The following is a 19,715-nucleotide window of genomic DNA, read 5'->3' on the forward strand; positions in this document are numbered from 1 at the left end:
TGTGCATCATTTCGTTTCACGATCAGCAATACATTTGGCCTGCTACTAAATTCTCTGTTCGCTCTATAGTGGGCAAAAGTACGTCACTAGTACTGGTGCCTAGTAAGGTTATACTAGCCACAGTGACATAGCCACAACACTAGAGTACTGAAAAGATGCAACTAGCTGGTGAGTACTATAATTCATTCCTGTCTTATAGGGAACATCTAGTAATTGTGCCTTTACAGTGCCCTAAATGTCTCATAGAAAATAGCAGTGACCTGCTGAGCAGTTACCTAGCCTCCTAGCTCTATACCTGTAGTAGAAGATCATCTTAGGCACTGCTGCCTATGACTGCCAGTCTTAGGGGATTCAAAATAAGGCTTGGTGATTTTGCTACTGTGCTGCTCGGTGTTCTCCTTGCTGAAGAGAAAACTGTACCAGAGTATCTACCTGCATCTTTTATATTGTGGACCTGTACTTCCTCCAATTCTCATGCTACTTTATTACTATTCAACCATCAGTCATTAATGGGGCAGCTCTTCTACCAAGATAGCTGCCTCCACACAGAGACAAAAGTATCAACCAAGACATGGCAAGTAAGTCATGGAAAAATGAACAGCTTTGGGAGCCTCCAATACAATAGTGATGACCTGTACTTGGCCCTTTGCTTGCTTCTTTTTTGGGCACAGCTTCCCCGGCAAAGATTACCTTTAAATCTAACATTAGTTCTCAGCAACTTAGCCTTTGACATGGTGATGTTCCATTGTTACAGAGTAGTTCATTATGTGAACCGTATGAACCTTTATGTAAAAAAAATTATTAAAGTTGAACTCCAGCCCTACCCTAAAGTGGACCTTTACCCTTTTTCACTAAAAATCACCTCTGCATGCTGATATGAAATCATTTCACATCCATAAGTTAAACAAACATAGTTATTCTTTTACTTGCAATCACTGTTTTTCCACTTCCTGATCCCCTTAGGCATTAGTGAGGTAGCCTGTGCCTACCAGATGCATCATGGGATGGCTACTCCAGCAGTGCATTGCTGGGAAATCTCATCTGTAAGCTGCAAAATCTCGTGAGATCTCAGGGAGATCTCTTAAGATGATGTGCATGGTCACATGTGTCAGAGTACAAGGAAGTAAAGGGAGATGAATTAAGCAGCTTTTAGTAAAATTGGCCAATACGAGAAGAATGGGAAGGAAAATAAAAATAAGGTATGCAAAGAATAAAAAGCCTACAATTATCTAGAAGTGTGTGTTTGTAGATTGTCATTACTAAACATTTCTGAAGGTATCTTTGTTGTTATTTTAAAGATCAGGGTGAAGCTTCTCTAAGTCTTTCACAGTTGTATAGGCTCCTCTCCAGGCCTGAAATTGCTTACTCGGAGCTTCCCACAATGTGCATTCAAAACTACAGCAGGGCAGATAGATTCTGTGTCATTCCTGACTGGAAGGCATCCAACTCCATCTCCCGTATTACCCAGCCTGATTGTCCCTGACTGCAACCCATTCATTCATTGGATTTCAGTTCTTTCAGTCATGGAGACTCAGCTTCACATGTGGCCATTACATAAGCCCTCGTTCACACCTGAACGTTTTGTAGCGCGTTCTACGCTCGATGAACGCTCTACAAAACGCTCAAAAATATAAATCCCATTGTATTCAATGGTCTCGTTCCCACCTTGGCGTATTTCCGCTCGTCCCTAACGCGCTACAAAACGGCCCACGCCTGAAAAGGTACAGGTACTACTTTAGGCCGCTTTGTTGCGCGTTTCCATTGGGATACAGCCAAGTAGCCTTCGGTGTGAACGAGACCTAAGGCACAAAAGGAACGCCTACTTCTCCAGACTAACATCCACACATTTTAATATTTGCATAACGCCTCCAAAAATGCAGCTTACTCATTGCATCAGTGCTGATAGGGGCCATAAGAATGAATGAGATTTTGGTGGGGAAGCTTTTCGTCGTGCTGAATCAGCTGCAACAATACGCTTAGTGTGAACCAGGCCTAACGGAGAAATAGAGCTACTCAGAATGAGTTGTAACACCAAGCAGAAAAATCGTATTTCAAATTGCCATTGATTATAATTGGATACAGTACTACATAACTTGCAATGTGCTATTACGTTATGGCATTAACGTTTTGTACAGGTTGTTCAAAAACATTAACTTTTTGGTTTTATACTTGATGTAGAAAAAGAACAAAAGGCGCACTAAAAGACAGTGTGACATTAGGGATGTCCCGATGCCACTTTTTTAAGACCAAGTACAAGTACTGGCCCTCATGTACTTGAGACATAATAAAAAAATACCTAGTCAAACGAAGATTCGCAAGGGAGAATAATGAACTTTTACCTCTTTGTTGGAAGAGGATTCAGCTGAATCACAGGCATTCTGTCGATGTTGCCGGTTTAAAGATTCTGCTCCCTGCGTAGAAGAGTCAGGAGATGGAGACTAAACAGCAGGGAAAGGGAAAAGAATTACAAAGAATCAAACAAATGTTTACTTTAGACAAAAGGAAGTACATTTAAAAGCTGAGCTCCAGTAAAAACAGCTTAATAAGCAGTTGAAATACATATATAGGAACTGGCTCCTGAAAAATATATAATTAGGTTCAGCCAATCCTGTGATCTAGGCACCTCTGCCAAATAGCACAGTTAGGTCCTAACCTTCCTACTGCAAAACACATCTTGATCAAGTACACAACCCCAGTCTACTGAATGGACAATGGAGCAGCAGCACACTGATCAAACATCACCCTATAATCTCTTCTTGAAAACAGATTCTATGCCAGTAATGATATCAGCACACGTGACATATATTGGTCTCATTCCAGCAAGCAGTGCAGGGGATTAAAAAAGCTTGATTCAAATTCAGGTACTTACATTAATTGCATTGAAAAAAGGTTTAATGCTTCTTTTTTGCAAAATATTTTATAATTTTTCACAGTTTTAAAACATAACAATGCATGCCACTTGTTCCCAACAATACGGGAACCAGGCGTAGCTATGCACCCAAAAACAATACACCCACACTTAGTCATAAATAATAAAATAACCGGGAATAAAATCCCTGCGTGGTTAACCCGGGGGGGAAAACCCGCTGAGTACAGGCGGGGTGGGGACACTCCCCAACATAGCTCTTCAACTGTGCTTGACACCACATAGGTATAACATTTCAGGATTATAAACGCTAGAACATTTTAACAAGGAGGTAGTGCCACTACGTTGAACTCAGGTCTCCTCTGGTTCGACACTGTCACATGAGTGCACCCATATTTAGGCTTCACCCTAGGGGTCACGGTTTAATGCTTCTTTCATAAATAAACAACAACATGTTCTTCTATCAATCTGGAGTTCAGATTTAAAGTACATCTGTCAATACTGTACTGTAAAAGCACTAAACAGGCCACAGCAATACAACATAGAAACCTAGCGGTTACCGCATCTACCATTATATAAACCTTGAGTTCCTCTCAGTGCCTCGAATCCCAGACCAGTTTTCACACCTAGACATGTTAAGGGATGACCTCAGGGCTTGTTCGCACAATGTCTCCGATGCATTTTTTTTAAGCTTAAAATGGGCTTTCAGGTGCAGTCCTCCAGTGCGTTTGCATGTGTTTTTGATGCGTTTACATACGTTTTGGTGCATTCCATATCAGAGATTGGGATGCATTTCAGATGCAGACAAAAACTGTTCTGGTCCGGATCTGGTGTGAACCAGCCCTTACTCCCATCTATACATTCCTACTGGCTACTCATCATAGTGACTGTTAGCTTATAGAAACAATTGAGAGGAGGTGGACCACTACAATGAAGTATCAACACCATTATGCTGCAGCGTCCAAAGATTTTGGGTGCTGCAGGGGTCCTTTAAAGAAAGCAGCAGCAGCAAATACAACTTCTGCTACAAACGGCAAACATTTGATATAGGTATTGGTTATCTTTAGTTATCTTGCCATTTGTGTTCTTAGCCATGCTGTATTCAGGATCTATAGAAATGATGTATGTTGGATAATCCCAGATTCTGTTTGCAATATCATCCCCTGTTGAGATTGTACACATACAGTGCTGGAAGCCGACAGACAGGCTACATAAAGAAATAAAGGAAAAAAAATTGCATGTATTTTCATTTTGCTTCTGTAGCCTGCATTTTTACCTGTATATTATTTATAAAACATTCATGCTCTGCAAAGTTCTGACTTTTACATTCGCACAGCATTTTAGCCACTAGATGGAGCTGAGGAGCACAGGAATAAAGATGAAATAGAGGATGGGGTTGAGCCTGAAATCAATGGTTTCCAGTCCACTAAGAAACAAAAATTGACCTTTTTGAACCCCCAGCCCACACGTTTTAGCTGCAAGTTGTGTCACTTTTTTTCCATCTGAAATGCAGATATGAAATTTGCCGAGATTAATTTAAAAAATGCGTAGGAGCTGATAACTATACTATCAGAAAAACAAATATACTACATTTAACATTTATATGCAGCAAATTGATGTGCACGATAACCTAGCAGTTACATGAATCATCACAAGCTTTAGTCACAACGGACAGCATTAGTTGACATCCAAACCTACAAGCTTTTCATTTTACTGCACATGGTGGGCACACCATAGTATTACCGTAGGGCTATGTTACAGCCTTGCTAACATAGATTAATAAAAAAGGGACAGAAAAGAGGAAATTTCTACCCTTCCAGAAAAAAAAAATATGATCCCCCAGGCTCCATTCAGCTCTAAGAACATGGTCACATGACTTATACTGAAACAGAAGGTGAACCAATCAATTCAAAGAGATCATTTGGCCAAATGCCTAGGCCTCCAGATAGGAAACCAGTAAGAATAAGAATATGAAGCAGTATCTTATCCCGTAAATATAGGATTTCAACCCCTCTATGAATCCAAATTTACCCATTCAGCTTTATACTAACATTTAAGTACAAGTCCATTTTAAAGTGCATGTCAAGGCAAATAAAAAGAAAACAAAATGCAGAACATCTCTGCACTACATTCACATGTTACCATCTTTTATCCCATTATAGACCCTGCTATTAAAGAAACATAGTGATTGAACTGCCATAAATGCACTCAGCTCTTAAACCCTGATGGGAGTTGGAAATACGTAGCATTTTTGTGGACTGACTGGATTCATTATTGAAAAAAGCTTGAGAGTTTAATACTACTTCAGCAGAGAGAAGTCACATTACCAGGCTGGTTACACAGTGTGGCAGGGCTGTGTAAATCTCATGACTGGGTGGACACAATTACCAATGTTTTAGATGGTAAAACGGCCCCTACATATAAACTTTAACTCTGTATTTAGCTTTTTTTCCTGGAGCTCAGCTATAAGAAATTTTTTTATGTAAACATCCCATTAACTTGTCATTCCATATTCTTATTAATGGAAAACTCCGGGGGAAAATGATCCCGAACCCTTGCAGTGGGGCTACCCCTGCACTGCAAGGGTTAAATGCTTGTTTTTGGGGCTACCCCTGCAGTGCAAGGGTTAAGTGCACCTCTTTTGGGGCTAACCCTGTACTGCAAGGGTTAAATGCTCATTTTTGGGGCTACCCCTGCACTTTTTGTCTAGGTTAAAAAATAAAGTTAAAAAAAAAGTTATACTCACCTGATCCTTAGAGCCAGCTTGCTTTGAGACCGATCCCTTTCATCTATCTCCTTCTCCGCTGCAGCTTCCCTCGGCGTCCTCATATCCTATACACAGTGTTTAGAACGTGATGACTCACAGGACCTTAGACCGCTGCAGTGGAGGAGGAGAGAGGCTCTAGGGACTGGTCTAAGATCAAGCCGGCTTGGAGGATCAGGTAAGTAGAACTGTTTGGTTTTTTTAACCTAGGGAAAAACGTGCCCTTAACAAGAAAAGGAGACTGAGGACTCTGTGACCGTAATCTCTTTTTCCATTTCAAAAGAGAGAAAAATAAATAAAAATTTAACAAATCGCAACCCTAACCCTACATTTACAAATATTTGTTATTTATTACCTCAATACAGTTTTATCTTTTACATTTAGTCAGAATCTGGTGAATTATGGTTTTTTTTTGATTGCGCTGATACTGATAGAGTCTTTTTATCGATTTAATTGTGTATTTTTATCGGTTTAATATTGATTCGATAAACATTTGCGCAATTATCACAGGACCTACAATATTAGTAGCGCCATCTTTTTATTCTAACGGGCCTGTGCTTTCAGAAAATTTATGGTTTGGGGGGTCTTTTATAAACTCTAAAAGCAGCAGTTGAAAAGAAAAAAAAGGAAAGAAAAAAAAAAAAAAAAAAAGGGGAAAAATTGCAAAAATGGCCAGCTGAGGTCAACTCAAAAGGGTTACACAGGGCTTGGCAGCGAAAGGGTTAAGGGTATTTCATATTCAAAATTGTAAGTTCTCCTTTACTATCTGTATGTTAGACATGGAGCCAGATGTTTGAAAACATGATGAAGTGAATTTATCAAAACTGGAACAGACAAAACCTGGAGCAGCTGTGCATGGCAACCAATCGGCTTCTCTCTTTCATTTTCAAATCTAAACTGAACAAACTGAAGAGAGGAGCCGATTGGTTGTCATGCACATCGGCTCCAGATTTTGCCTGCTCCAGTTTTAATAAATTCCCCCTGATGAATGTAAATACGTGGGCAAAACTTTAAAGAAACTCTTTGATCTGGATTCATTTTAAAAAAGTTTGAGAGTTTAATACTACTTTTAAACCAGCTACATATTTTCTAGCCTCCATACACCGAATGACTTGCACTGAGAATTACACAAACATTACCAAGCAGGAAGGAAACCCTGTATATGTAGCATGCAAATGGCTGCCCCAATTATTCTTGACATATGTAAAATGCAAAAAACTTCATCTTTAAATCAGGCTAACCTGTTATATGGCATATCTTTATTCCTTGAGAAAAAAAACATGACCATTCCCTTAATTAAAGTTCGGTCTCTAGCTGTTTCCATCGATCACAGTGGCAACTCATTTATAATGATCACGTCTGTGAGAGCTTTCCTGTCCCAGGCTTGGCACTGGGGTGAAATGGTTACATGGATGACATTGCCATAGTCTGCTATAAAACTCTGCAATGCAGGGACAGATACTGCAGGTCTCAATGAAAAAAGTTTTACTTTGGAAATAACAGGAGCTGTTACCAGATGTAAAAAGCCTGCTTTATAAAAAAGAAATGAATAGCATAAATATAGTAATTATACTTCAGATGACATAGAAATGCAAAAAAAAAAAATGAAGAAAAAACACACTGGAGGGGAATTTATCAAAAGTGGAGCAGACAAAATCTGGAGCAGCTGTGCATGGCAACCAATCAGCTTTTCGCTTTCATTTTCAAACCTGAACTGAACAAACTGAAGAGAAAAGCTGGGCAACTGCTCCAGTTTTTGTCTGCTTGTTTTGATAAATACCCCTCATTGTATACATCTATAATGAATAAATAATGCTTTAACAATATAACATCAATCTCGAGCCTCTGTATTGGAGGGCAGGGCATCTAATAGACCTCTGATTCTAAAGAGAACCTGTCCCCTCTAAATGCTATCACATAGTGGCTCGTTAGCCTGCCCTAGGCTCCCTTAGGGACGGGGGTGGAGGGACCCCGTCAGGTAGGCTGGATTGGGCCCCATGATTTCTAATGCCCAGGATGGAAACCCCATGATTCCTACTGGCCAGGGTGGCAGCCCCACGATTCCTATTGCCTGGGATGGCAGCCCCACGATTCCTCTTGCCCAGGATGGCAGCCCTGCCCACGATGAAGACCATACAGATCACACATAATCAAAAGACTTTATGATCCCCCACAGTATTTGGAAAGCTGGCTTGTATAAAATAGCCAAACATGCCTAAGTGTGGCAGGGAGAAATTGAATGATGAGATTCCAGCATCTGAACTTTGGTGGTGCCAACTTTTAGCAAAGGAAGATTAGGTTTGGGCACATAGGATCAGGGCACAACAGAGGTAAATAGGCAAACAAGGAGTTTAAGAAGAGTTTACATAAGGGAGAGTTAAACTGGCCATACATACCAGCTGAATCGCCCAAACTTCAAGCCATGGGCGGTCCTGTCCGCCTAGCCTAGCCTAAAGCTCAGAGGGAAGGAAGCCATTGCTCTATGTACACGAAAAAAAAACTACCTGAGCAGTGACAATTTCTGCCATGGTTGAAAAATAAATACATGCTTCAGGCCTTGTTCACACCAAGCGTGTTCCAGGACCAGAGCAGTTACAGACCTGAGCAAAACTGCGTCCAATGTATTCCAATGGTATTTTTAGCTCCAGTTCACATCGCAGCGTTCTAGAGCAGGTAAAAAAACTGCAGCAGGCCCTATTTTACCTGCTCTGGAACGTATCAAAAATGCATGCAAACGCCCTGGAACGCACTGAAAGCCCATTTTAAACTTTAAAAAAAATATATATAAAAAATGTTTTAACCAAAAACGGCCACAACTCACTGAACTGTGTGTGCAGATCTGCTCTGCATTTGGTGTGAACAAGGCTTCAGGGTCCAGCCATTACACTTTTTAAGAGCACGGCAATACATTCTTTCACTGGGAATGGCACAGCCTTTCTTTCTCATAACTTCTAATTACCTTCTCACATGTCTGCAAAAGACTGCCTACAGTGGAAGTCCAGAGGGAATTGTTTTACCTGCCAAAAGATTTGCAATTCTGTGCAGCTGGTTTGGGGATTGAGTTACCCTCATCAAATAACATAAAAGCAGATATTAAACCTCCACTGAAATAGAAGAACAGATTGCTCTAGTGTAGAATACCAATCAAACACAGCCCCAGCCTGTGTTTTGGAAAGTAGCAGCAACATGCTGATGATGTCATCCTTCTGCTCACTCTGCTCTCTACACTTGCCAGCATATTCAGTGTAAATGAAAGTGTATGCAGAATGCTGGCCCTCCGTTTCCCCCGAGTACTGCTAAACAGAAGATTACAGGAGACTAAAACCAAGGCATATTCAGGCACGTATACTAGCTGCACATAAAATACAGTTAATTTAAATGTAAACGTAACAGCATTATTCATTTTTTCCATATCCACCTACTGTTCAGCTATTCCAAATAAAAGATCCAAATATTCAACTCCTGCACACTTTTCTCATTTATTACACCATTATTTTTAAGTTTTCTATATGCCAGCATGGAACAGTTTGTGTTCTAGGCCATTGCTATTGTTTAATTTAATAAAAAAAAAAAAAGGCCTAAGAAGATAAAGAAAAAAATATTTTTTCAACTATACCGACATTCTGGCATTCCTCTAAGAAAAGGAAAGCAACAGATTTGAAAGGGTATACGCCACAGGAGGCCAGGATAAAAGCACGGAACGGGCACAAGAAAAGTTGTAATGTGCTACACAGGCTCAGGTTGAATACTCTTGCCATTGCACAACATGTATTAAGTCAATACATTAAAAAGGTAGGGGTAGTTACTTTATCTGTAGAATTGTAATCACTTTATTTTCAATATATCTTTTTTTTTAAATCAATAAATAGATTTGTTAATAAATAGCTACTTGTTTAAAGTGTATCTAAACCCAAAAAACAGGAATACATTTAACTGTCCTAATATGCAATTTCTTTTTTCACATTGTTATTTTGCCAATAACACACTTTCTGTTCCAGTGAGTGACATCACTCACTCACTCCACTTAATCTATATAGGAGCAGCATTGTGTCCTAGCATGCTCTCCTCATTTGGACTACTAACAACCTCAGGTGAAATTAAAAAGGGAAAAAGCCTAAAAATAATAAGAAAAGAAAAGATAATCAGGTGAAAATAAAGGGAAAAATAATAATACACTAATACCTTGGTTTACAAGTAACTTGGTTTGAGAGCTTTTTGCAAGACAAGCAAACATTTCTGAAAATGTTGCCTTGATATACAAGCAATGTCTTGCAATAAGAGCAAAATTTTGTAGAAAAGCGCCACCCGAATAAGGCTGTAGCAGTGCGAGCGATGAGTCTGTTTAACGACAATGCAATGTCATATTGACTAGATTCCTTGTTAAGGTTTCACGAAATGAAAAAGATTCCATTGAGTCAAGAGATAGCAGTGATTCCATTAGTGATAGTGAAAGTCGTCCTACACAATAATCCTCCTCTCTCTCGTCCCCCTCACACCAGCCACGAAGGTACCAGTAATTGGTTTATTTTTCTTTATATTTTGTACAGTATTATATTACAGTACAGTATGGTAATCATTTTATATGAATATTTTTGGGTTGTGGAACGAATCATCTGAATTTCCATTATTTCCTATGGGGAAATTCGCTTTGATATACAAGCGCTTTGGATTACAAGCATGCTTCCGGAACGAATTATGCTCGTAAACCAAGGTATTACTGTAATAAAAAAAATCATGTGAAAATAAAAAAGGAAAAATTCCTAAAATTAGAAATAAAATAAAAATGTTCAAGTGAGAACAAAGGGAAAAGAAAATAAGCCTAAAAAATATTAATAAATAAAATGAATCAGGTAAAAAGCCTAAAAAAGTCCTGAATTCTGCCACCACATCTAAGGACTGAAATATATTAAATTTTTGTTCTTGGGTTTAGATATGTTTTCAGTTCTGACTGTGTGAAACTTGCTAAAATTTACCATTATTGGCATCCAATTAACAATAACAAAAAAGGAATAGTCATTAAATACTGAGGACTTACTTGTCAGCATGTTATCCAGTGTTCACACATATGGGATATATCTCAGATTCATTAAAAGCACACAGTAATGTATATACAGACATATGGGTTTACATGGTGTTATTCTCATGTGTGAAAAAACCATTACAAACTGCTACCTACTGATCTGTAAATTAAATTGCAGATCTCAACCTCACATCAAAATCTGAATTAAATCAGCATGGAATATTTGTGTATCTTGTACAAGGGTGTACAGGTACAAACAGGTTATGGTAAGGTGGGCTAAAAGGACCCCCCCACCCCCAACCTAAAGTGCATGTAAACCTGAAGAATGAACTTCTCTTATTTTCTCTGTTACAACCTCTACTCTACCACCAGGGAGTGTGGTTCAGGTAAGTAAAAGACATTTGCACAGCTCCCCTAGATAATAATGAGCAGTTTACCCTTGCAGTACAGGGGTAGCACCACTGCAAGGGTTGATGTTTTTTTGTTACCTGGAGATAGGCTTTACATATATTGAAAGCATTTTGTTATAACTGTTCAATAGGTGCGGAAAAAAAATGTTGATGCTGACAGCTTATAACTTCCCGTGCTCTCTGCCAGTGCTGCACTCTAATCAGCTATCATTGCAGAGAGAACTGGGAACAAACTACAGAACACCTCCATTCTATGGTATGGTTATATGTAGTCCTAGATCACTCCCTGTCCTAGGGTGACAATACTGCTCCTTCAAACATATAGTACATTGAGTGAGCGTTGTCACCCTAGAACAGAAAGTGTGCTACTGGCAAGATCATCTCATGATAATAAATGAAAAAAAGCAAACAATCAATCAATAAATAAATAAAATGCAGCCATCATTCCCAATGGCTGGTAAGCTGAACTATATTACATTTTTGTTTTTTTTTAGATGCAGTTTAGCTCTTAAGAAACAGAATATTCTTCTTAAAATTGAAGATATTTGCATCTCTCTCTTCTACCACGGATCCGAAAAAAGGAAGAATAAACCCCTTGATTTTTTAGAACTGTGAGGGAAGCGAGACATGCAAATACCTTCTTTAAAAAGGCTTCACTGAACATTTCCAGCAAATAGAACTGTTAACATAATTTCTCAGCTCATTACACCTTTTTATACCATACTGTACAAGGGACACATTCTCACCTTGGGAACATTGAAAACACTGAATATTTATATCCTGGTTTTATAGAAAAAGAAATCCCTGGAGTTATCCATTTTACCATTCCACAGCAAAGGGGTGACTAGAAATCACTTGTTAGTAGATTATTACAGAAGAGCTTTTATTCACTATATTAGTACATAATGATGGGGTGGAGGACAAGAACACATAATTAACCAACACACAAACTGAATCATTCATAGAATTCTCATTTACAAGTAGAATGACACAAACATAGATATACCTAAATATAATTAATTGTGTGTATATCTTTACAGATGTCTTTTTGCAGAACTGCCTCTTACTTTATAAGTAGGTCTACAAGGACTGGGTCTCTTTATAAAAATCACTGAAAAAAAATAATAAATTGCAGTTGCAATGATATGTTGTTTTGACTTAAATAAAGACGGCTGGACCCTGATGACATCTAAAAGGTGTCACCTCCTCTTTTAAATACAACAAAACTGCATCATGAATCATCAGCATCATTTTATGATGCCAGGTAATTCCTAAGTGTAGATATACAGAATCGTTCACCAAACAAAACAAGTCCATGATGCTTTTTATTGTTCGTAATATACAGTATATTAGTACTGGTGTCCTTTTGTATAGATAGATAGATAGATAGACAGGAGAGGAATAGATATATAGATAGATGGATGGATAGATAGATAGAGACAGGAGAGGAATAGATATATAGATAGATGGATGGATAGATAGATAGAGACAGGAGAGGAATAGATAGATAGATAGATAGATAGATAGATAGATAGATAGATAGATAGATAGATAGATAGATAGATAGATAGGAGTGAATAGTCTTTTCTTTTCCGAAGGAAATCTGAGACTGCATATACTGTTAAAAAAAGGACTACTGATGAACCACAAAATCTTAAGTACATAAATTAACTTCAAGTTAATAGTAAAATAAAGTATTACCATTTGGGAGAAACTGTCAGTCTAGATAGGCAGTACAGTATAGAACCAAAAAGACTGCTTATTATCATATCATAATACCATATAATATTATATTATCCCTGATCAGTGTAGTCGGCGTAAAAAAAAAAAAAGGCACAAATACAGGTTTCCCATCAATCAAAAAAGGATCCCTGCTCCTAAGCCCAGTCACAGCCAAGTTAATGCTGGATAGGGCATAGATTCGCTCTTGACCTTTCTTAGTAAATATCCCAGGCTTTGTAAAGTTTGCACTGATTACAATCCTATGGTTCTTCCAACCAATCCTATGGTCCATTGCAGCAGCCAACAGACACTAAAAAACAAGCATAAGGTTTTAACTATACTTACATTGTCATCTCCATATTCTCCTCGGTAGGTCCAAATATTTTCCATGGAGCAGTTTGATGGTAAACGTTGAATGGTTGAAAACAAGCTGTGAGCAGGGGCATGTAGAAGGCACTGGCTATGTCTCTCTGACGAAGTACACAAACGCAGGACAAAGTAATTGGAGAGAGGCTACATGGCGGTTATTTGAGACCTGCTCAATTACCACCATGTAAATTTTACATGAAACTTTGTTAGGATTATTTTCCACAACCTGCATTGTAATATGCTACTTTTAGCTTGATGCAACCCTCCTCTTTATGTCCCTAAAACAAACAATGAAAAAAAACTGACTACTTTTTACAACCATAAAATGTAGAGCTTTGCGTGCCTTCTGCAACTGCTATATTAACTGTCTTGTTTCACACGCTTTGAATGATAAGGTCTGCTTAAACCTATGTACATGTGTCATAATTAGATGTAATGTCTTAATTATACAAAGACATTGGGGTTGATTTACTAAAGAAGAGCATGTTTGCTTTGCAAAGACCTTTTCTCTGAGCTTGGTCAATGTGGGGAAGCTTTGCCACCTTCAATCATCCCATCGTGTGCTAGAAAAATTTTCCTTCTACGTGATTGCGTATTCTTTGCAATGTGCATTTTCACCATATTCAGTAAGCCAAGTGAAATTTCCCTTGCAAAGTGAACATGCTTTACGGCATCTTTAAGGGCTTGTTCACACCATGTACATAGAGTTGCTTTTTTCTGTACACCACGGCAAAAGTATGATGAACAGAAAAAATAGAAAACAATTGTTTTATTATGCGCCCTGTTCCCACTATATATGTGTGGTGGGGTGCAGAAAAATAGAACTCAATGGACATGGTGTGAACAAACCCTTAGTAAAGCAACACCATTGTGCCCTATGCTAGGGTAGAGGCTGAAATAAAGTCCAGGATCTGAAACCCTAAAACAATTCAGGGATGTTTGGGAAACTGCTGTCAAAAGCCCTATTATACAGGGGCCAGTTCAGACGGAGAGTATCTACACTGTGCCTGTTGCAAGATTTCAGGCCACATTTGTAAAGCAGCAGTCTGGCCTTACCCCTTACTGCAGTCATACCCATGCTTAAAAAACAAACAACACAAATGTACATTTACAAAACACAGCCGTGTTGCTTTGGGATTCAAGCAAAGCATAGTTCAAATTATGAGTGAAAGAAACAGAAACACAGGAAGGAGGAAAGCCCAGTCACGTGACCTATTAAAATCATGTGACCAGCCTCACCTCCAATCACAGAGTTCTCTCTAAAGCCCATGACGCACTGCATACGAAGCGCCTTGTAATTTTCACTCCGGTACGTCAGCTTGCGAGAGCTCGCATAGTTGAACGTGCCGAGAAGAAAAATTGCCTCTTCAGCCAACCAACTTGCGTGTATAAACCCATCAGAATGCGAAGTCCATTTAGTTGTTATGTGCGAGCCGATTGGCTAAGGATGCAGTCTTTCATCTGGTCATGCTCAGCTCACATACACTGCATGCGAATGTCCGCGCCTCACAGCTTTGCTTCGCATGCAGTGTGTCACAAGCTTTAAGCTGAACCAGAGAGGAGTCTGCAGGAGACCACAGGCTCCACACCGTGACCTGTATTATATCAATGCCACAACAAATGAAAGCAAAAGCATAGAGTAATAATACGATATTCAGCAGATATCCAAATAAATAGGCCTCCTAAAAGTCAGCTTGCTCAATGGTCTCATGCAAAAACATCATTAACACCATCAGTGCTGCAATATGATATAAAGAAAAAGATGCACCAGGTGACCAGAGAGGCATGATGCACCTCTAAATTCTTAGGGGGACAGGTGAGAATGAGGTGCATTAGTCACATGCTAGCTGAAAAACCTTTTAGATTTGATGCATTTCTGCATAGACCTATTTCTAAATTAGGCATGTGGTCAGTTTTAGGTATGTGGTTTGGAGACAATAGTCACCAGGAAAGGAAAGAACCAGGAGTACATGACTGAACGTCCAACCTCACCACACACTATACCAAAGCAGTGCACTACAAAAGCCCTCTTAATGGAGTCCATATGCATGAAATAGTAGAAATGCCCATATTGAATTGAAGACCCATATTTCTAACAACAACAGCCGCTTCCACATTTTAGCCTTTTGGCCTTTTGTCAAGCTATGAGTATAGCCACTTAGGCTAAAACACATAAGTGACTTATTTTCAGCAGAATACGAAGTGAGTCAACAGTTGATCTCACATCACATCCCTGCTCTATCCAAAGCTAGAAAAAAAAGTTTTGACTTGAGCCTCATTTCATTCACATGTGACTCACAATGGTCTTAACCAATGCAGGTTCTGACAGTTTCTAAAGGAATCCAGAAGATGCTCTATAGTTGCTTCCTTCTGCTTCCATGAAGCCTCTAAGCTTCACGCTGGAAAGCTCCTTGTATCCATGAAGAACACACAAGCTGCGCCTATAGCAATCTCTTTTACTCAACACTAACAAATTCTGGAAAACTACCCAAGGTATATGTTTTTTCTCTTGTGGAAATGTTCGGCTTACAATACTTTCCACATTCACTTTTATGTAAGTTCTAGTTATGAAAAGAATAGCAAATCATCCCATTCTATTAAAGGAAATAACATTTTCACACATTTAATTATCCTGAATTATCCTCCCTTACAAATTGTAGGGCATCTGCTATTCTATCAAAAAATAATTGACTGAATCGTTTCTAGCTCAGTGCCCAAAACCTCTCCCATGCACATTTATTTTGCATAGGTAGCATAGCTCATGCGACATTTTATATTCCAGGAGATTAGACAATAAAATAACCTTTCAGAGCTAGCTCACTGATGAATCAGCATACAGCCATCTGCTTAATGCAATTAAACTTGCAGCGTTAACTACACAATTCTGAGACAGCATTTACTGCTGCCCATTCTACAGCAATAGTTTTTATGGAGTTTAAACCATGGTGACCAACTGTTCTGAAAAGGTATATCTTCTACTTACTATCCTGCTTCATTTATTATAAAGTTCATTCTGCACCTGAAACCTGTTCAATAATGTAAAGCATGTTCCTTATCTGCCTCATTCATTATTGATTTAGTGCCACAATGGAATGAGTGGATGCTGCAACATTACTGTGATATTAAGGAGCTGGCACATCAAAAATGGTCTGATTTTTGACAGAACAAGGCAATCGTGAATAACAAATATTAGTTTTGCAAACTTGTTCCTGTAAATGTTGAATTCTTTAGTTTATTCACATCAGCAATTTAAAAGGATTAGAGTGATATGCAAAGTTCCATTACACACGGGATCTATTTCAATTTAACCTGTCATTAGTGTAGTTGTGTGATAAATGGCATATTGCAGTCTGTGTTAATAAGAGAGCTCAATAAATATGTCAAATTTGCAAAACAGTAGCGAGGTAATCTGATGGAATTACTAGAATATTGCATGACCTACATTCACAAGTATGGTCTAATAAATAGGTATGGATAATACCCATCCCTAGCTGTAAAAGGTTATACTTTTCTGGTCAATACTTGGGTTTAGCAGTGCTTGTGGTTGCGATTACCTCCTCACTCTAGTAAAAAAGTGGTTACTCCCCAGTTCTAATGGCAATCAAGTGATGGCTGTAGTGGGGTTAAGATAGTGTTTATTCACTAGCGGTAGGGTTGTCACTGAAGAGGTCATTAATGCCCTATTGTGGTGGTTATACTGGTGTCATTCCTGGCTGACCATGGCTTGACCACGTCAAGGTTACGTGGTTGCTCATTGGCTATATTACTGGATTTCTCCTAGCCAGCAGTTGTCAATATTTGATGGTAGCTGTGGTTAGGGCTTAGTGGTAATGTCCAAGCTGTAAAAGTTTCAAATCCTGTAGTGTTGGTCCCCATGTCCAGCTCAGTGCCCAGCACATGGAATGCAATCATTGAGTCCAGAATGCTGGTTACTAGTGCTGTCAAGTGCAGTTGGTTACTATCTTTGTAGCCATTGCAATATTTACTAGTCTGAAATCCAGTATAAGGGTGGTTCCTATCCATGTGTTTAGTAATAGCTATTTACCTGTTGCTTGCATGTGAGCTTTATAAACATTTCCCTACTCAAGGTCCTCTTTTACCCATACTGGGTGGGCTTTTAATAGTTATCCTAAACATGCCCCCCCCTCTTGCAACTCTTACCTTTACCTGTCCCTGTTTTTGCATTATCTTAGCTTTGTAGCCTAGAGCTCAGTTATATGGAGAATAGGAGCTGTGCAGCCTAGACCTCAGTTATATGGAGAATAGGAGCTTTGTAGCCTAGAGCTCAGTTATATGGAGAATAGGAGCTTTGTAGCCTGGAGCTCAGTTATATGGAGAATAGGAGCTTTGTAGCCTGGAGCTCAGTTATATGGAGAATAGGAGCTGTGCAGCCTAGACCTCAGTTATATGGAGAATAAGAGCTGTGTAGCCTAGAGCTCAGTTATATGGAGAATAGGAGCTTTCTAGCCTAGAGCTCAGTTATATGTGGAATAGGAGCATTGTAGCCTAGAGCTCAGTTATATGGAAAATAGGAGCTGTGTAGCCTAGAGCTCAGTTAGATGGAGAATAGGAGCTTTGTAGCCTAGAGCTCAGTTATATGGAGAATAGGAGCTGTGCAGCCTAGACCTCAGTTATATGGAGAATAAGAGCTGTGTAGCCTAGAGCTCAGTTATATGGAGAATAAGAGCTGTGTAGCCTAGAGCTCAGTTATATGGAGAATAGGAGCTTTGTAGCCTAGAGCTCAGTTATATTGAGAATAGGAGCTTTGTAGCCTAGAGCTCAGTTATATGGAGAATGGGAGTAGGAGCATTGCAAGGCTGGGCTAAGGGACGGGTACGTGACAATTTGACAAAGAGTGACTTGAAAGGGCTTCCTGGATCTTTTACTAACTGCAAACAAAATAACCAGCTCCATATTGTTTTGTTTCACACCTAAAGAGCCTGCTCTGGTATGAATTAGTAATATGTTTTATTGTATATTCCATGACTTTTCTGTCATTTGTCTAGTGGCTAATAAACTCATATTTTAGCAACAGAGGTTGTTGTTTTTTTCTTACCAATTTTAATGAAAGATAGATACATTTGATGGTCACTGTTTGCATAATACATGAGCTATTCAGACACACACTGGCTTTGGGGTCTACTAAACCAGAGAAACACTAACTACAGAGCAATTTTGCTGAACAAAAAATATGCTCAGGGTCAATCCCCTGAAAACTCATGAATTAGTATGCTTCAATCAACATTGAATATCAAGGCTAAACAAAAAAACTTAACAAATGCTTATGAGAATCAATAAAATACTGGGCCAGTAACTCATGAATGGGAAGGCACACAATCTGAGTATGACTTGCAGAAACTATACAGGATAATCCTCAAAATGGACAACAAAAAACCCAAAACAAAAAGGAGATCAAATTTGTGCAGTTGATCATTTCTACAAAGGAAGCGATTGCTTGTAATCGCTTGTGTAGTCATCATAGGCGGTGATTGCTATAGCAAAAATTGCCAGTTTGCACCCGCCCCAACTCTGGTTTTAAGGAGGTTTTACAATAGTTTTTACTCTTTCATAAAGAAAGATGACATAAGTGTGGGTACAGCTATATGTAAAGATTGCATAAAACATGGATATCCACATTAAAGATTGTAAAAGGTCACTCCTATTCTTTGATGATTTCTCTTTGTATAGCTAATACAGATTAAATAAGAATAATTGTTGTCTAATTTGCTAGGATTAAATTTAGGGGCTTGACTACCCTGACTTCTGGGCAAAGACGTATTCTACCTACTATCTGTCCAATTCGAATGTGTTTAATAGCCGCTGAAGTGCTATCACAGGTCGAGAGGCATGGCAGATTGCAGGGCTGATTACAGCAGACATGGCCCTAGAAGTAATATGAAATTAAATAAAAAGGAACACAGGAAACACTTTTCTGCTTAAAAAAGGTAAAATACACCTTGTGGTATCGTCTCTTTGGTACCTGCTTGTTAATTCTAAATTATGGCTGAAAAAGTTGCTTTAATGAGAATTACAGTTACAGTTTTCTTTTTTCAAATTAATCCACAGAACATATCAGCTAAATACTGCTAAAGTCTAACTCTTAATTTTTTATTTGTTAATAGTTAAGGTACTTGAATGTATTCTCCAGAGTTTAGTGTCACTTTAAAGTAAGAAATGATTAAAACCTTTGTCAGGTTTTTTTTCCCGTGGTCACTGTTGGAGAAATTAACCCTCACTGCCTAGCCCAGTGATTACATAAGTAATGGAGGCAAATCTATCCAATGATGACACAGTCAGCCAAGATTGAGGTCGTTATCCTTTGCCATTCTATCAAAACAAATCTTTCACCTTAACCTCATCTTCTCTACCTATGTATTTAATTAGATCATGTCTATCTTGTTACTATATATATATATATATAGTGCAATATAAATGGGTAAGCCGTATTAGTCCAGTAGACAAGATGTAGACAAGATGACATCATATATATATACATATACACACACACATACACAGGGCTTGAAAAATCCAGGAGGAGCCCGACGAGCACCTTCCCGGCCGGCC

General features: G+C 38.8%; 1 protein-coding gene across 1 annotated transcript in view; it reads right to left on the reverse strand.

The window, feature by feature from the left end:
* The window catches only part of APBA1 (amyloid beta precursor protein binding family A member 1), a 116,236-nt gene that overhangs the window by 29,890 nt on the left and 66,631 nt on the right, over positions 1-19,715 (reverse strand). Inside the window, exon 3 of the mRNA XM_018555658.1 lies at positions 2,340-2,438. Within this exon, the coding sequence (XP_018411160.1) occupies positions 2,340-2,438 (99 nt within the window). The remainder of the gene's footprint in view (positions 1-2,339; positions 2,439-19,715) is intronic.

This window comes from Nanorana parkeri, unplaced genomic scaffold (assembly GCF_000935625.1).
Source record: "Nanorana parkeri isolate BGI_ZX_2015 unplaced genomic scaffold, ASM93562v1 scaffold206, whole genome shotgun sequence".
Lineage (NCBI taxonomy): Eukaryota > Metazoa > Chordata > Amphibia > Anura > Dicroglossidae > Nanorana > Nanorana parkeri.